The sequence below is a fragment of the Caretta caretta genome, chromosome 1 (genome assembly GCF_965140235.1).
Source record: "Caretta caretta isolate rCarCar2 chromosome 1, rCarCar1.hap1, whole genome shotgun sequence".
Taxonomy (NCBI): domain Eukaryota; kingdom Metazoa; phylum Chordata; order Testudines; family Cheloniidae; genus Caretta; species Caretta caretta.
In genome coordinates this window covers 236,527,678-236,547,745 of record NC_134206.1, presented here as the reverse complement: position 1 = coordinate 236,547,745, position 20,068 = coordinate 236,527,678, and the positions used below count along the sequence as shown (strand labels likewise).

General features: G+C 38.8%; 1 protein-coding gene across 3 annotated transcripts in view; it reads left to right on the top strand.

Annotated features, from left to right (window-relative positions):
* PDE3A (phosphodiesterase 3A) overlaps positions 1-10,140 on the top strand; it is a 375,888-nt gene extending 365,748 nt beyond the window's left edge. For 2 of the 3 annotated variants that reach the window (XM_048827278.2, XM_075121962.1), the window contains one exon: positions 158-10,140. In XM_048827278.2, the coding sequence (XP_048683235.1) occupies positions 158-402 (245 nt within the window). In that variant the 3' untranslated portion in view covers positions 403-10,140. The remainder of the gene's footprint in view (positions 1-157) is intronic. The other variant, XR_007353519.2, reaches the window with a different exon arrangement.
* Positions 10,141-20,068: the final 9,928 nt, after the last annotated feature.

Sequence of the window (20,068 nt, the reverse complement as noted above, 5' to 3'; positions counted from 1 at the left end):
CTGTAGTTGTACTTTTTTAAAAAATAAACAACTTTTAATTAAGATGGACCCTTGATTGCATATATCATGACTCTTGCTCTGTCCATCCCACCCTCACCCCCTTCTCTCTCTTTCCTCCCAAGAAAACAATACAGTAATTCGGTCTAATATTTTACAGGAAAGAAAAAGTTCAAGCGGAGGAAAATCTACTGCCAGATTACTCAGCATCTGCTTCAGAACCATAAAATGTGGAAGAAAGTAATTGAAGATGAGGAAAGGATAGCTGGGACAGAAAAGCAAGGTCTAGAACAATCCACACTGCACCAATCCTCGGAACAAATTCAGGCCATCAGGGAAGAGGAGGAGGAGAAAGGGAAACCCAAAGGGGAGGAGGAGGACACAGCTATAGAACTGAACCAATGACAATATTTTCAACAGTATTTTAAGACAGATTGACTTGTGCACAGACTCCTTTTCAAGCCAGCACAACATTTAGACACAACACTGTAGAAATACGGGATAATGCGCCTACAGCAGTTTGATTTGTTTCTCTTTCCTTTGTATGGTGAGGTACATTGTTTAAACTCCTATGCTCAAGAAGCTTTCGCACTGCAACACTGGCTTTTATAGACTTTCTTAAAGGGGCAAGGGGAGGGTGGAATTATATACATAGCTGGTCATTGCCTGCGCACTTCAGCAGAATACATGTAACGATATATTATGGTCACTGTGATATTACAGAAGAAAGTTGTCCAAGGAAATGCTGCTCCTAAAGCACATTTGCAGTTAACTGTAAGGTACCAGTTAAGTAGATTTTGCTCTTAAAGCTGAGGGATAAAAGTTCCAAAGCTTTCTCAGAATGTTAATACATCCTGCTAACATATATGTGGGGGAGAAGAGGGCGCGCGCGCTTGTGTGTATTTGACTGGATGTACTATAATGTAATGTAGTTTGAGTTTTTATCAGACTAGGTCTAGCACATGGCTTGTGAACAAACACAAGGCCCCAGTCCTAGGAAATTTGGGTTGGTGTGGAAAGTGGAGCCCTTCGTAAGGAGCTCTGCATTTTCAGTGGCCAATGAAGCCTCCTTTTGCAGCCTGGTTGCACCACTGTCTTTCATCAGAAGCTTTGCAACTCTCACTGCTGACCTGGCACCACTTGGCAGCACCCTGTGACTGAACTCCTAACCACCTGCCACGTTGGCACTTTCCAGACTGCCAGTGAAAGGAATGTGCTTGGAATTCATCGTACCCAAAGTGCGGGTTATTATAGGGCACACTTTGTTACTCCTCGTTAAAGAAACTGTGCCTTTGAATGAGTTAGTGGTTTCAGGGAGCACTGTGTGCGTGAGAGAGAGAGACACCATGCATGCTTGGAAATTAATCACACACTGTCGCTTCCTCCCTCCCCCAGCCTTACGTTTCCGTGTGTCAGTGGCCAAACACATTGTGAAATGAAGCTAAATTGTCATCTTTCACGTGCAGCAGGAGGGGATATGTGAAGCCATGCAGTTCCTTGGGCTCAAAAGGCAATGTCTTTGTGATGCTCCCACAGAAGAGTGGGATGAGGAAACAGCTGCTTGTCCATGTTTGCTAGATGCTTGTATGCCTCAGCAGCCACCCACACCAGCTTCAGAGAGTGCCGTTTTTCAGCACAGGGTGCTGAATGGGAGCAGTTTGCAGCTGACATTCTGCTTAGATGCAGCGTACTCCATCCATACTACTTTATGTTTACGCTGGGGGGGAGGGGGAGATCAGGCCTGTAGTAGAGCAGATCATTTTTTGTTTGTTTCTCTGTCGTTTAAGCTGTGAGCCAAACGTCTATTTAAAAGGTTGATATTCACTTTCAATATTTTATTTCATGATATTATATTTGTCAATGATTAGTTATCTAGATGTAAATATGGAGAAATTTTTATGGGTTCCTGTAGATAATGAAATCTTTAAGAAAAAGGGGGGGGGAAGGGAAATGTTTTTGTAAAGGTAATTTTTTTAAAAACAAACCATTTTTATACAGTGTAGCCATTTCCAAGCCCATCAAATAAGGTCTTGAGTAGTTGAGTAGTTATGGGAAGCCACTGGTCTACAGGAGCAAGACACTGACATATTAATGTTTGTTGTTTTGGGCTGGTAGCCTCAGCCATTACCTTGGTAATTAAGGATTTACCAGAAATCTTTTGGTCTCCAAAAAAGAATCTGAGTTCATGATCTCCCAACAAAGGTGGACCAATGATGTATGCCATTGTAAAATCTGAGACTGCAGACCTTATTCTTCAACAGAGCTTGAGGAGAGCTGCTTGGATGAATAAGAAATACTCACGTAAGTAAAGGTTTCAGTAACAGCCCCATTCTATTTTAACTTAAGTCTCTGATCTCTCCATTGCTCACCCCCTTGTATTTACCACCTCTTCACAGTATTTTATTGACTCATTAGTACTTCTTGGGAAATAACAGAGAACATTCTGTTTCTAAACCAGTCTGCATGTGTGTTATCACTTCTGTATTTTTCTCCAATTCAGTCTGCAGTTCGGGTCTCTTTGTTTCTTGTGGGTTCATCTTCTCTTTATCTTTCCTTCCCCCTTCAAATAGTAGGAAGACACACTCCACTGTTAGTGACAGCATGATTATAGAGCATGACTTCAGGTGGGAACAGAAATAGAAAGAGTTGATTAATGCTAAAAAATCAAAGATCATGATTTCATTTTTTAAAGTAAGGGAAATTCATAATTCAAAAGCATAATTCTTCCAAAACAAAATGGAATGCCTCTCAAAGTTTTCTCCGAAGCACCAGCAGGTCTCCAACAATTCAAGCTTGCACTGTTTCGAAGTCCATTCAGTCACCTTTGTCTATCACTTAATATTTTTGCACCAATTATATACCAGGTTGAAGAGCTTTCTCACAGCATTTAACACGTCCTTTAATATTACTTAATAAAAATCAAACTCACAGACACGAGAATTTCACATCCCAACTGATGGTGAAAATCTATGGTTTTAAGTGCACAATGATCAGAGTTGGAATTTACTTTTTTAAAAATACCAATGATAAAAAAAAAACACCTTGGTGAAAACAAAAGCCAGGCTTCAAAGGTGCTAATAAATTGTACAGCTGTTATAATAAAGAGGGGAGGCATTCCAAATACAAGCCTGAATTCTGCAAATCTTTTACTCCTGCACGTAATCCTGTTGGATTCCTTGTATAAGTATGGGCTACTCACTCAAGCAAGAGTGCAGAACTGGGCCTCTGAAAAAGTGTTCTTTAAAATGTACCTAGAGGAGAACTTTAAGTTATATCCTGAGTTGTCATCATTCTGGTTGCTACTCAGCAATATTAAAATCTGTTTCCAATTCATTGAGCTTACTTCCTGTAGTGCCAGTGAGGCTGTTACAAATTACTACATTACTACACAAGCCTATTTGTGGGTGCAATTAGACAAACTCAGGTCTTTTTAAATGAAGGAATTGCTGGCAGGCTTAGAACAGGAATGGTGAACATTATCCAAACTGTAGAGCAGGAGGCAATACTAGTGAAAGCAAAAACAGCTGGGGCTGGTTAACCTGATAATTTGCTATCTGTGGTGATGTGCAGAATTCGTAGGTATTAGTAAAACACCAGCTGCATCTAGTAACAAACCAGGTGACATTCTTGCATGCCACATTGCTACTAGCAGAACCCGACTTTAGTAGACAGCGTCCCACTTGTAAATCTTACCCATTATCTTTGGAATTGTGTTTCCACCAAGAAATTGTTATCAGGAAACTTCCCAGGCATGTTTTACCAGTAAAAAGTAGGCTTGTATTAGTGTGTGCATACAGTTTTGCTTTCGTTTATAGTAGATAACAAAGCAAATAGTTGATTATCCAGGGATTTATGTCCTGGTCTTGGCCCAAAAGAGAGGGAAGAACCAAAACTTTCAACCAGAAGTTTCAGCAGCCCTTTCGAAGGCCAGGCCATTTTGATTTCCTACTTTCTACAGCCCTTTGGTGTTCTGAAATCCAGATAAACCACAGCCTGGGCAATAACTTTGAAACAAAACCAAGTAAATTGCATTGCATCAGCAGTGTTCAGTTTTCAGGTAGAATATCAATGAATGTTTAAAGTGTTGCTATGAGATTCCAGTATGCACAGTATACAAATTGTTTGTTTAATACTGAGGAAACCAAAGACCTTTTCAAGAATGTTTCTCAGTAGAAATAATAATTAAAAATTACATTCTTATGGAATTCCATACTTTGGGGGAGACAGGCCATGTCTCAAGTTCTACATTCTTTTTAAAAAGAGAGTGAGAATAGGTTATGACTTCCAATATTAAATTAGAACCCTCATTCCCTTGTTAAATTTGTTTTCTCCATTGTAATCACTAACTGATTTAGCAGTCTGGGCAGCCACCATTGTGAAGAGAAGTACGCTGAATGGCCTTGTATGAATTACATGGCAAGCCTTTCTTTTCTCCATCTTCTGGTTATGCTATCCAGCCAGTTGCTGCTGGTTCATCCTTACTGATTTTAAATCTAGTTTGTGGGTCAGCAGACATGTATTTTGTATTCCTCCCCCAACACACAGAAAATAGAGATTAGATAAAAACCCAGAACTATTTATCTTTCCGTTTGAATGGTACCTACTCTGAAATCATCCCGACTTTGAACCAAAACCTTCCCATCTCTAGAAATAACCATTCTGATTGTGCCCAGATGATCGTAATCTAGGTCTAATCCTAGTGGGAACTTGACCGCACACTAAAAGTTTTGATCCAATATGCAAAACACCTATTGCCACATCTCTTGGAAAATCAGCTGCTGCCCTTGATGCAAAACCAGTGTTAGATTTTTCAGGTGATGGAAATCCAGTGGCAATCAGGGATTCTAATGTGCTTTTGAGAAGAGTTCAAATCTCTCTTTTCTGTGGGTGAGATTCACTCTTTGCAGAAATATTTAGAAGTCTCTGTGCACCCCCAAAGCTCTCTTTTGAGCACTTAAGTGGAGTATAGGCATTGTGCTTGCCCTCTTAGGGGTGAATTTCATCTTCTGAGAATAGCTTGTCCCCAGTGAGGATATATTTTTTGTGACTGCATTTGTTAAAATATAAGGAATAAATGCTGTAGTCCTTACTCAGAAGAAATTCTCATGGTCATCAATGGACGAAATCCTGAGACTGCATCATTTCGGTGGTTCATCGGGAATTTTGCCCAACTAAGGGCTTAAGGTAGCAATTTTCAGAAGTGTCCAAGTGGCTTAGAAGCTTAATAGCCAGAATTTCAAAGGTATTTAGGCATCTAATAAGATTTTCAAAGGCACATAAGCAGGTTAGGTGCCGGACTCTCATCAATTTCAATGGAAAACAGGCATCTATCTCATTTAGGCTCTTTTGAAAATCCCACAAGATGCTTGTTTGCATCTTTGGGTGCCTAAATACCTTTGAAAACCTGACCCCAAAGCCCATTTTCAAAAGTGACTTAGGCGCTTATGTCCCATTCACTTTCAATGAGATTTACGCCCCTAAGTGTTTGTGGCTTCTAAAAATGGGGCTTCAGAACCTATGCCACATTAGTCAATTTTTAAAAATTTTTACCCTTATAAAAAAATTGAGTGAAGATTTTCAGTTTGCCCCAAAAATATGAATGAAGTCATTAATAGGTATAAATAGTAATTGCCTGCCCTGCCTTACTCTGAATAGGGCCTTAACCTGCACCACTGACATCAATAAGAGCTTTGTTATTGACGTCAGTCGGCAAAGAATCAAGTCCATAGTGCCACTGATTTCCCCAGGACTGCTTGAGAAGTAATGCTAGCATCATGTTGATGCTAGTCAACATGAATGTGGTTGGCAGAATTGGGCTGTGAGTGAGTCAGTACCCAGATTAAAGTACAGGGCAGCTTGCCAACTCATACCACACTTTACGTTCTTGTAACAAAGTAAGATGCAAGCTGAGATGCAACTGTGCATTGATTCATCCTAGATACTAACAATGAAATAGAAACTATGCAGTAAAGTTTGGTTTACACTGAGATAGAACAAAAAGACAGTTGGCAACTACTATGCTTCCTTCCCTCCAGTGAAGAAGAGACATTTGACAATTTTTTGGCATAAATTTGGTGGCTGGATATTACTAGTATTTTTTTGCCCTGTGCATATTGGTGGGGTTGAGATGCACATATGTCCTGTAACCAAGCATAAAGGTTTCTGTTCAAGTGTGAGTGATGTGAGACAGGAATCACTTGAAAATTTTTATGATACATTGATGGAAAAATAAATTGGCTCCAAGGCATGCAAATAGTTTTATCTACAGCCAAGCGTGTACCTTTTTGTTGCAGCAGAGAACAGTCTATACAGTGAAACTAGGGGCTGAGCACCAAGAGTCATTCAGTCTTTCCAGCCTTGGATTGGGATATTTGCCTGAAAACTTGGGTGTCCCCCAGCTGGCAGCATGGTGTTGACGTAATTAGTCCTAAAGTTGATGGGATTTTAAACATAGGTGGAGACTGTTAAATTGGCAACCCCAGGAAAGAAAGGAAACCTAGTCAAGTTCCAAATAGACTTTATACAATGCAGCTGGTTTTTACTTTTCATTCAAAACAGGGAATAATCCTTTGGAGAGAATCAAGCATTGGGTTTCAAGTAGTACTGTTTGACAGTCAGTCAAACATCAACAAATGCGCTAGAGACGATTTTTCCCCCTCCCTCCCTCAAACTTAGAAGGAGTAATCCTCCTTTACATTTTTGTAATGAACCCACAAATGTAGGAGCCTTTTGACATCTGAGTTATCACTCTTTACAGATTTGCTGGCAGCATTTGTCAAAGAACCAGGCAATCTGAAGGAGACTGGGTTGGAGGGAAGAGGAGATATCATTTTTTGGTGTTTTTTGGACAGTATCCATCCCTCTGCAAGAAAATAAATTGAAATAATCATAGGCCTTGTACAGTAGTCAGCCTTAAAAATGTGCCAATTTATCTTCTATAAATAGAGATGGTTACCACTGTATTTGTGTTATTTCTTATACTTAAGCTTGGCGAAAATTGATGTTTGTTTATTTATAGTATTGATGTTTATTTTTAAGCATATTTTTAGATTTTTATCCATTTAAATTTTCTCAGTTTGTAAAGTTATAGGGGAAATCAAGCAATAATTATTTAATGACAGTAACACCGAGATTCAAAATGTTAAAGTATTATAACTGTTAAAACACAAATTAACATCATACGTCAAAATACATAAAGTAAATATCCTTAAATCAAACTTCAGTAAGTTCTCAAGCAGCATTTTTCTTATCTTTCCTATCTGTACATTTTTATTATCAATAGAAATATTTTCTCATCAGTTTGTGTGTGTACAGGTGAAATCAATGTTTGCCGACATTTACTGATAAAAATCAAATCCTTCCAAGCCTACTTATCTCTAGTATCTAAAATTGGCCAGTCTTAATGGTGACCATTATAGTTGCAATCAACCAACCTTGTCCATGGTCTCCTTGTCCACTTTTTACGAAGTAACTTAGAGACACTGGAACTAAGTATGTACTTCTGTTGTCAAATAAGCCTTTACTCGCTATGAGGGGAGGAAAAAAAAATATATGGTGCCCATTTTAATCCATATTTTCAAACGGCTGATCTGGGTAATTTATGTTTTCACAATTCCCAATGTGTGCTTCACAAAGCAGTATGTTCATGATGTGAAAATTGCACGGTAGGCTGTAGCTGTTGAACTGATTGCTGCCAAGCTACATGAGCAACCTGAAATGGTTCTTATGATATACAGTATGTGAGCGTCAAGACCCGCATCTAGGTAATGGTGAAAATTTTGCTGCATACAAAGTATTGCGTTTTTGCATTTAAAAAACAAACTGGGAGAAACAACAGCAGTTTTGTCTTAAAACTACATCCAGATATAAAAGTAAACATGAAGCACTCTGTAATAGTCAAAGCTAAGGTGCATTTGTGAATGTAGTTGCCTTTTCGTTTCTTGGTTCAAAAAGTAAATCCAGCTGAGATCAAATAAGCAAAAAGTCCTTGTGTGGTCACAGTAAGCCATATGCATTAACTTCCACCTGTTTCAACTTCGAAAGGAAGCTATCATTGCACCTGGTAGCTGTAGGTGGTATGGGGCCAGAGGTTGGGGCTATGGACAAAAGAAATGATTTGAGGGATTTGGAAGAGGTAGGGTGTCTACACAGTAGTTGGAGAAATATCTCAGGATAGAACAGTCCAACTCTATGCCAACCTTAACTTGGTTTGTTCTTAGTATTGCTCTGAAGTAAATGGACTTAAATGTTCCATTCTTCAACAATGTCTTCCTTTACGACAATGAACACTCACAAACTATTACTTAATGTGAATTAACAGTTACAGTTTGCTTTTAAATATATATTGAAAATAGTTGAGTTTTTCCCCCAACTCTAATAGTTTTGTCCAACATGTGTAAACGAATCCATGTCTGGAATGTGAAAAACAATGAGAAAATGGTTAATGGTTTGCCATACTTGTACATAAAGTTTTAGGTTGAAAGTCCCATCCATCTATTAATGCTTTCCCTCCTCCTCCTTTCAAGATTTCTGTCGATCCTGAAGCATATAACTAAAATCTATATTACAGCAAAGGTTCAATTTTAAGTATTTATTAACATTAATACAGTACTACAGATTAGTATCTTAAAAGATCAAAGACAGCATTTGTAAATGTTATATAATGTCCGTGGTACTTTTATATTTTGATTTTTGTTAATATATATTTGGTCATTACTTCAAACACTCAACCTGTTTTTTTTTTTAATCAATATAAAATGTTTGCATGAGGAAAAAAAGAATCTTAGTTCACAGTCATATTTTTAAAATTGTAATTCATACTGTCGCTTTGTTTGCTTAACTGATAACATTTTCACTGATGGATGGCAGTTTATTTTTGATAGAAAAAATATCTAGTACTAATGTTCAAACAAATATAATTTTAAATTTTTGCATCACCAAAAATACTGGAAACTAGTATCATTCAAAATGACTTAAAGAGATCATTTTCCAATATGGTTTCATCACCTGGACTATAAATGAAATCCAGTGCTACCTCTGTATAATACACACACATGCAAACATGCCCTCCCAAACCACCCCATTCAAAATAAAATGTTCTTCAGAATTAGATGAATCTTGGTGAATGTAATTGTGAAATCAGCTCATGAAAGTCAAAATATTTTCTGAATGACAATTCTGGCGAGGATGATGTAGTTGCAATAGCTTGATCCTTGCTATGCTTGGGGCCAAATTCTACAAACCCTGGTACACCCAAATCTCACCTTGAAGTCAATGGAGTTATTTGGCTACAAAAAGAGTAAAAGTTTGGTCCGTTGGGGGGATGGTTAATAACTTTGGATCTTACCTTGTGAGGTGCAGACCTCAGCATCTTGAAGAATCATTCATTTTTGATGTATAATCTAATCCCTAATCAATTCTGGCTGCAAGTTTTTCAGTGAATCACAACTGTGATTTTAAAGTAATCCGTCCATAATGTTTTCACTTGACGGGGTAACCTATTTTTATAAGGTAATATTTGATATGTGTGTGTGTGTTATCTTGGGGATTCCTACGCAGCAATATTTTTAAAAAGAACTGCCAACCAAAGTGGCAATGCAGAAAAGTGCCATTTTGTGCAGGATTTGTACATGCCAACTTTTAACACAGTGTTCTTTTCACCAAGTACTACATGCATTAATTTATATTTATATATTGTCAATATTGTTGTAACCAAACTTCTCCTTTTTAAACACTTCAAGAACAAGGCCTTGTATTTTTAGGTGATGATCTTTCACAGACAGACTAATTCTTTTCCTTTCACTAGTATCTTGCACTCAAGACATGTAGCAATACTTAATATATTCCCTTCACAAGTATTTGTTAAGTGATTTAGTTAATGGCGGATAAATGTTTTGTACAAAATAGATTCTGTACAGGAAAAAAATCTTTTAGATAAACATTATTTATTTTTACTGTTTTGTAAGTTAGACACTATAATGAAGCTCCTTTTTGCCAGAATTACTGGAAGTGCCTCTTGGTAAAATGTATAATACAGTAAATATGTATTCAAAATTATTAGAAATACTTGTCACAAAATGAACAATGTGGATGTTGCAATGTGAAGACAAATGTACAACATAAATATAATTCTGTGGTATTAGACTTGTTGTGGTTCTTTTTCCTTGAACAGAGCTGAATTCAGCTACCCACCTTTCTCTGTAAGAACTGTCACACTGCAAGAGACCAATGCTCCCTCTAGGCTCTGATCCAAACCCACTGAAGTCAATGGAAAGGTTCCAATGGGTTTTGAATCAGGTCCTGAGTGACGTGTCTCATCTCCAACAGCAGCCAATGCCTCATGTTTCAGAGGAAGGTGTAACACCCCATACGTGTCTAACTGACAATACTATGCATTGGGGAAAGAGTTCTTCCTAACCCCTTTCTTATCAATATATGCCTGTTAGCATTGACTTCTTCCATAGGATTATTCACATGCTTTTAAAGTTAAGCATGTACTTCAGCAGCTTGCTGAATAGGGGGCTTAGTGCAGGTGCTGGGTTTTATTTTTATAGTGGATGTCCGCATTGACCTCTATAATTTTGGTTATTTTCATTTATTATTTTAGAGCTTTCAGCAAAGCTCTAGGTGGTTTTCAGTAGAGAGAGAAAGTCGCTACCCCAAAGAGTTCACATTATAAATCATTGACAAGGAGCAGGGAAGTGACAAACAGTTGGGAGGGAATGGGGAAAGGAGAAGCAAAGGTTACAGCAATAAGGTCACATGGATATTCAGTTTAGGCATGTGCATGTGTTTCTGTCTCCAGACTTTGAATCATTCTTGTAGCTCTTCTCTGAACCCTCTCCAATTTTTCAACAACTGTTTTAAAATGTGGACACTAGAACTGAAATCTCACCAGTGCTGTATACTAGGTAATATCACATCCCTTCTCTGACTTGATATTACCTAGTTTACATACCTAAGGATTGTGTTAGTCTTTTTAGCCACAGCATTGCAGTAGAACTTATGTTCAGTTGGTTATCTACAATAGCCCCAAAATTCTATGTAGAGTCACTGCGTTCCCATCCTATGCTTGGTAGTATTAAAATATCAGTTTCCCCAACCAGTTCAGACTGCTGTGCATCAGTGACCTGGCCTCGTCAATACCAGCCATGATTTTATACTTTCTTCCAGGTCAGTGAAAAAAAAATATGTAATAGCTTTTGGCTAAGAAGCAATCTGTGCAGTTCCTCACCAGAAATATCCCTATTCAATGATTCTCCATTGAAAATTATATTTTGAGAACTATTAGTTTTAAATCCACTTAATAAGGACCATATTGATTTTTATATGCTACTTTTAATAAGAATGTTGTACAGAACTGAGCCAAATGCCTTACAAAAATTCAGGTACATTATTTCAACACTGTTACCTTTATAAACCACACTTGTAATCTTGCCAAAGAATGATATCAAGTTTGTTTAACCTATTTGTTGAAACCAAATTGTTTGGCATCCTCTCATTCTTTTATTAATGGAATATGGTATCAATCATTCCATTATTTTGTCCAGGTTTTGTATCAGACTATAATTTCCTTGGTCACATATTTTATTTTTAATCTGTGTAACATTAATTTCTCTGTCATCTAAAATATTCCCATTTTTCCAAGATTATTAACAATTAACATCAAAGATCTAGAGAACTCTTCAGTCAACTCCTTTACAACTTATGGGCATAATTATGGGCATAAATTGCAGAATTTGGATCGAGTTTTTGAACTCCCTAAAGTTCTGGTATTTTTGGATCTGAAATTTTGGCCTAGCCCAGGGAAAGGAGGGAGGCTCACTTGCTAGTTTGGATCTGGATCCAGGTTTAGATTTTTGAACACCCCAAAAAGTTTAAAGATATTTGTTTCAGGTGGGGTCAGGGAGATGTTAGTCAAGTCCAATTTGAAAGATGAGTAAAAATCTATTCCAATACGAAGATAGCTAATGAATCCCTTTTCAGTCTATCCTCAACGTGTAACCAGTACGTTCCACTGCTTTGAGCACTGAGTGAATTGTGCAAAGTACACAACATGAGGGTATAAAAAAGCCTTTTAATTAAAAACTCTTCATCACAATGACTATGCTATCAGAATAAAAGCGCACTTCTTGTTTGAGATATTAAAACACTCTGGATCTCTTCACATAGCAAGAGGTTCTCATGAAAAGAGATGAGCAATAAAATATATAGAGAGGCAGCCAATCAGTTAGTGAGACCACACACGAACATGCTGCTTCTACTAACCTGGGAAAACAAATGAGGCCATGACGCACAGATAGCGCCAGCTCAATTAAATGTAGCAATTTCCAGAGTGTTCAGCTTACGCTCAATTACACAGGCAAATCCACTTGCCTGAAACCACTTAGATTTTTTTTCTTTTACTAAAAAAAGAACACCCAGCAAGCGGATGCTTTTTAAAAAAAAGGGTTTTTTAGTTTGGGCTATAATTTTATCAATACAGCACAAAACAGACATCGGAAACAAGATGGTAACGGTGCAAAAAGTGACTTTGAAAACAGCTAGTTCTGCTGTTGGGAAGCCTGGGATTTCTTCTTCATTTAGAAAATGATCAGCGGAAAATATAAATCCAATCCTACGTCACTGACAGCCATTATTTTAACAGAATAGCTCATCTCAATGAAGGAGGCCTCTGAAGACAGAAAGTCCATTATCCCAAACCAAATATTGTACATGTGAACATTGCTCTTGAGAGAACCAAAGTGGCAGTCAGCGCAGGACTTGATTGAGCAGCCAAATAACCACATCAGGGTACTTTTGAAGGTTCTCTTAATGAATGAGCACATGAGCTCAAGTGAACTAGTGTCCCCCCTTTCCCCCCACCTTAAATTTAAACTTTTGGACCCATTATGTCCAACCTAAATTAATGACTGTACCCCCTAAATCTTCCAGGTTGAGCAAGCTTGTAAAAGCTCAGAAGTTTGATTTCGATAAAGATCTAGCTGATCAGCTGTTTATTTTGGGTCAAGAAATGCTGGGCAGAAAGGCCCCAGCTTTTAAAATATATTTAGACATTGCTGCACTCAGAGACTAAATGCCTTCAGAAAATGACACTTGGGCTCCAAAATCAGTTAGGGGTTGCAATGCTGAGTGCAGCAAAGCCCAAATATTTTTACAAAGCTGGGCTCACGTGGCCTGGTTTTATACACATGCCTTCATCTGTCTAACTTGATTACAATATATTTTTTCTGTTAAGCTACCGCCTGTAGTTCTCTTTTGCTTGGTAGCTGTTTGTTATTGTGGCTGCCATAGGCATGGCATTCCACAGTTCAACACCGACTGAGTAATAAATTTTCCTTTTAAATTCTTGATCCATTTTCTTTCCATATTTTTAGACAAACATCATTGGGTTTAAAGCCAATTCAAAACATTTATATGCATTACAAAAAGTCCAATGGGATTTTTTTCTAAGGTTAGAGTGTTAACCTCTGGTGTCCTGGCCAAATTCCAATTTGCATTTTTATATTTTGACACATTAACATTTTACCCATAGTTTCAACCGATAGACAATTCCTCCTGCACTCAGCTATAGTGTTGCATTGCTGTGTTCTCTTAAACAGCCATTGCATTCCACCACAGCGGCAGCTGCATTTCGATCGTAGGTAAAGGGGTTCACTGAGATCCTTTGCAATATAAATGTGAGCTATTGCTCCCACTTGACTCTTTTTTTTTTAATCTTGACAATTTCAGTCAAACCGTCTCTCTAACTGTGATTTTTTTTTTCTTAGCCTTTCTTCTCAAGGAAAGCCTCCTTGCCCACTTACCATTCTGGTTGTCTCCTGTGCATCCCTTATCTAATTCCTCGCTGGAGTATGATGCTCAAAGCTGAATAGAGCAGGGGTTCTCAAACTGCATTGCATCACAACCCCCTTTCGACAATAAAAATTACTACATGACCCCAGGAGGGGGGACCGAAGCCTGAGCCAGCCCAAGCCACAGGTGGGGGCACCAAAGCCGAAGCTCAGTGGCTTCAGTCCCGGGCAGGGGGTCTGTAATCTGAGTCCCCGTCCCCAGGACTAAAGCCCTCAGGCATTGGCCCCCAGGCGGTGGTGCTCGGGCTTCAGCTTCGGCCTCAGACCCTAGCAAGTCGAAGCCAGCCCTGGCGACCCCATTAACACGGGGTCATGACCCCCTTTGGGGTCCCAACCCCCAGTTTGAGAACTGCTGGAATAGAGGAACCCAATATGGTCTACAGCGCAAGAGTGCTGTATGTGCCATGCCCAGAATTCTCTTAGCCGCGCTAGACAGCACCCCCTACTAGTGGTTTCATAAACCTTCGACTATCACTCAAATGCCCTCCAAGATAATTCATTCAAATCCCTTGGGGAATTTATTACAAAGTCAGTGATGTGTCTAGGGTGTGGATCAGTTCTGCAGTTAATATTTAGTGCGTCCTGATCATTGTGTTTAGAACTCATTCTTAGTACTCCTGGAAGGCTATTAAAGATCTGAAAAGCTGGAATCAGTCTGAAGTGGCGCTAACAATGATGGGAACATTTCTGTGGAAACCAAGCCAACAACCATCTCTTTTGGGCACCAAGACAATTGGAGTGACTTTATTGCATGCTCTTGTCTCCTTTCACCCATTGGTATTAAAGCTGCTGTTCCTAGGGGCTACATCCTTACTCAGGAAAAACTCCATCCTCAAAAGTAAAACACACCACAAAAGCAGGCCCTGAATCCCTCTATTCTTTAGCCACAGAGGCAAATTTGCTGCTTCTTATTTTTTGCTGCAGCAGTGAGGAGTTCACATGGACATTGTTTAAGGTATGTCACACTCGAAAGTCAGCGGGCTTTGTTTGTGTTTTAATTCTTGGAAATTGTTGGATTTACTTTCTTTAAGAATAGATTGCATTTTAATAAAAAGAAAAGAAAAATGGGTATTTAAAAAATAATAAATCCATAGAAATAGCAGAGACTCAGACTTTCCTGTGTGACTTTCAGCAAACCTCTTTGCCTCAATTCTCTATCCTTAAAATGGGGCTAATGCTTATTTTTTCCAACCCTTTGTTTTGCTTGTATACATAGGCCTTGCTCTTGTACTGAGCTCTGTGTAGGTCCAGGAGCTCACTGCAGTCTCAGGGCTTTGGACTACAAACTCTTCAGTGCAGTGACAGTCTTTTATTATATGCATATGTGGTGCCTAGTACAACAGGTCCCTGACCTTGGGTGAAGCATTTAAGGCACTAGTGTAATACATAAAATAAGGGGGGATGGAACTATTTAGCTATGTGTTAAAGGCTAAGCCATTGAGGTCTTCATTGTACAGAATGATTTTTTTTCTTCATGTGGATTTTCTTTCCAAAGTAGTAATAAGAATCTGGAACACATTCTTCACCGGATTATAGCAATTTTAAAGTGGTCAAATTTTGAGGCTAAAAAGGTCAACAATGCTCCTGTTAACATTTATATTTTTAAAAAAATACCCATTCTGTTTTCCCCATTGAACAAAATCAACAATAGTTTTCCTTACAACTTTTTTGGTCTCTTTAGTAAGATTTGTCAGTGTTAAATTAATCTTTGCAAGCAAAGCCCTTATGCTTTATGTAACGCTGTCACAATATGTTTTAACAAAATGCCTTTTATGTAGCCAACAGGCTTGGGCCAAGGTGTATTTATTCTGCAAAATCTTAGAAGAGGAGCAATGTTTAAAAGTTCAGCACTTGGGCCTTATGCAATAGGCTGGAAAAGGGAGCAGCCAGTTCACTGGAGCTTTGTCTCAGAGACTTGTTGTTGTTTGAGGTTTTTAGAGATTGACCCACAAAAAGGCTTTGCCATTAAAGCATTGAGAATTGTATGCAGCTAGATTATGCTTGTGGCTGTCAAATCACCAAAAAAAAAAAGTTATTCATTGAGGCTAAATTAGTTTTAGTCAATGTAATTAATTTAACCCTTAGCTTTAGAAATAGAGGTGGTCTGGATTCTAATTTCCTGTGGCTAATACAAAGCAAGAATGTAAAGACATGGAAACCGAAGACCTCCAGTAACTAACTTTAGCCAGATGCTTTATTCTGCTTCCTTCTTAAATGCTTTGTTTCAATTATAGCCAGCAAATATATAAATAAGCCATTTCTTTTAGGATGGTTGGACCACAAAACCTTTTCTTAGAGTTAGTTAATTGTCTATCGAGTTTCCAGATGAGTTCACTTGGGTTGGCTTATTGGATAGTGCTGTATGCTGTCATGTGGGAGATCCAGCTCCAAGAGAGGAGCTCAGGGCAGACCATCACCATGTCACCTCTGTTGGAGGAGGAGATTAATGTAGCATGTCTCAGAGGTGGGTCAGAATTTGTAGCCTTAGAGGTATTTGTTAATAATAATAAATAAATAAGTAATACTTGGCCTATTCTATAGCCTTCCAATGGAACATGTCAGCAAGAAGAGAGACAATATATTTTATTGGACCAACCTCTGTAGGTTCAAGAGACAAACTTTTGAGCTACACAGGGCTCTTCTTCAGGTCTGGGAAATGCAATCAGGGTGTCACAGCAAAACATGAGGTGGAACAGATTGTTTGGCATAAATAGTTAACACATATTTCAAGGGACTATTCAAGGTGAAATGGCCTGATAACAATTCTCTGCTCAATGGGGGGAGGGTTTAGTGGGTTATAGATTATTGTAATAAGCCATAAATCCAGTGTCTCTATTCAGCCATGTTTTTTTGTGTCTATCAAAGTTATGAATTTAAGCTCCTAGACTCCTTTTGAAGGTATTGGACGGGTTTCCTTTGAGAATGAGGGCTGAGGTCAAATATAGAGTGATCACTTTGTGAAAAGAGTTTTTGTCTTTTATCATTTTTCTGTGTGAGTTCATTTGAAAGTGTAGTGATTGTCTCGTTTCACCCACTTAGATGTTGTTGGGACATTTAGTGCACTGGATGAGGTACACCACATGTTGTGATGGGCATGTGAAGGACTCATGGATATTGAAAGATGTGTGATGGACAGTGTTGAGCATTGTAGCAGTGGATATATGTGTACAGGTTTTGCATCTGTTGTTCCGGCAGAGTCTGGTGCTGCTTTGAATTGGTGTATCCTGGTCAGTGGGGAGCTTGCTTCTGATGATGAAGTTGGAGAGGTTGTGGGGTTGTCTGATGGTCAAAAGAGGGGGTTCAGGACAGATTTTTTTTCAGGATTTGATCCCCATCAACTATGGGTTGTAACTGTTTAATGATATTCTGTATGGATGCCAGTATCAGGTGTGCTATCAGAGGGGGTTTATTTCTGTATAGAAGCAGGTTCTTTCAGGGTATTTGGGTGTTCCATTCCAGGATGTGATCTACTTTTATGGTGGATTGTCCTTGTTAAGTGTAGTAAGATGTATATCCCAGACTTTCTCCTCAGAGCGTATTCTATTATATCTGAGTGCCTGCCGTAGATAGCAGATTTCTTGGTGTGTTTGGGGTAGTTACTGGATCTGTGAAGATAGGTATAGTGATCCATGTGTTTCTTGAATATAGCAGTCTGTAGGATTTCATTGTTGTAGCTGATCATTGTGTTTGGATGTTGATGATAGTGTGGGTGTATTCTATAGAGACTTTAATGGATGGGGGACGGGGTTTGAAATTGTGGTGGAAATCTATGAGGGATAGGGTTTAGGTCATCTCACCAGAGGACAAAAATATGATTGCTTGTATCTCATTGGTTTATAATTGGTTTTGTGGTATATTTGTCCAGAAATTCTTCTTCAAGGTGGTCCATAAAGAAGTTGGTATATTGGGGAGCCATCCTACTAACCATGGCTATTCCCATGGTTTAGACAAAGTGTGTTTTTGTTGAATATGAAAATGTGAGGGGTAAGGATGAAGTGGATGAGTCTGTGGATATATTTGGGGTGGATAGCTAAGGGTCATTCATTATCTTGTAAATATTTGTGGCAGGCAGTGAGTAATGCTGTCGTTGAGAGGGATGTTGGTGTATAGGGAGGTGACATCCATGGCGGCAAGGATGGAGTTCTGAGGGAGGTTGTTAATGTTGCAGAGTTTCTGGAGCAAGTCGGTTGTGTCCTGAAGGAAGCTGGCTCTTTGTGAGGATGGTTTCTGTTAGTCCTGATATTGCTTCTGTAAGAGTGTCATGACCAGATATGATGGGTCTGCCTGGATTCCCTTGCTTGTGTATCTCGAAAAGTGTATACAAGCTCCATAGGGTGGGGTTATGGAGGGAAGATGTTATAAAATTTCTCTTAGAGTTGTTTGGGGAAGGATTTAATGGTATCCTCATTTACCAGGGTAAATTGTGATGTGGTGTCTTCTTTTTTTTTTGTTTTGTTCTTTATAGTAGATGATGTTGGAGAGTTGTCAGTTGGTCTGGTTAATGTCGTCATTAGGGTTAAGGACTATGATGGCGCCCCTTTTGTCTGCTCATTGGATCACTATTTGTCAGTTCAGTTTCAGGGACTGTATAGCTGTCCTCTTAGCAGTGTAGAGACAGTGGTGGATGTGACATTTGTTAAGGATTTCACAGTCAATTCTTTTTCCTGAAGTAGTCAATGTAGTGATCAAGAATGTGGTTTCACCCACTGTGAGTGTACTGTCAGATGATTCTTTTTTTTTATGACTGGCTGCAAGGACATGGTAATTGTGGTGGTGTTGTCGTTGTCATTATGAAAGAATTCTTTTAGACAAAGTCAGTGGAAGAATTCTTGTAGGTCGCCACATGTTGAGAGGTGTGCTGAGTTACCATACTAAGTTCTATGGGTCCAACACATGCCTATCACAACAAGTGGTGTATCTCATCCAGTGCACTAAATGCCCCAATAACAACTATGCTCTCGAACGAACATGCAGAAATATGAGAAAAAACAAAAACACCAGTCACCTGTGGGTGAATCCTTTTCACAGTGCAATCACTCTATACCTGACCTCTCAGTCCTCATCTTCAAAGGAAACCTGCACAACACTGTCAAAAGATGAGCCTAGGAAGTTAAATTCATAACTTTGCTAGATACTGAAAACTATGGACTGAATAGAGACACTGGACTTATGGCTTATTACAATAATCTATAACACACTAGTCCCACGCCCCATGACTTGGGAGGTGTTAACAGGCCACTTCACCTTAAATGGTCTCTTGAAATACGTCCTAACTATTTATTCTAAACAACCTGTTCCACACTGTGTTTAGCTGTGATACTCTGAGTACATTTCCCAGATCCGAAGAAGAGCTCTGTGTAAACTTGAAAACTTGCCTTTCTCTCCAACAGGAATTGGTCCATTGAATAATAGTGAGGGTCTGAGTCTTGTTTACTCTTAGGCTCTGGCAGTATAAAGGGGCCTTAAAGTGGACATAGATGTAACTATTTCTCAAATAACATTACAATTGGCCTGTAATAGGGTGTGAGATTTTTCTACTGGAACCCTATCGGGAGATTTTGACTGATTCTTTAACTCTCTATATAAAGGGAGATGGGAGTGATTCTTGGGGTAGAGAGAACTAGGTCTTGGCAAGGAAATTCTAGGAAAAGCCAAGTTTAGGGAGAAATGTTCGACTGAGTTTTACATTTTTTGTTGTTTGAATTACTACTAAAGTCAAAACCCAGCAAAGAGGGTAAATATGGACCAAATACAGAAGCCCTGATTCTCTGTTATGTCATTCTGTGCTAATGTAACACTGACTTTTTTAATGCAGTTACAATGATGTAACAGTGGAGAACCAGGCCCAGTGTACGTAGGTTCTCTTCACAGTAGGCTGAGAGCATTGTGTGTGTTCAGGGCCAAATTCTGATTGCCCTATACACAAGAGTGTCCAGCAGGATTTGGCCCATTGAACATGTCTTTTGTGTTATAATTGTTTAGCACTCTGAATTTGTTGTGAGTAGCCACACATTTGGGGCCTGATTGAGAATGGGAGGAGAGAGGGAAATAAATACTTGTTTTTGTGCTTTTAGAAATTTGGAAATAAGGCATGTTGAGGTACAAAATGTGACCTGCGTACAGTGTAATACTCCAATTGCATTATCAACACACAGTGGAGAAGTAATTGAGGAATGGATAACAACAATCATATAATGGCAGAGATCCGTACCGTCGAG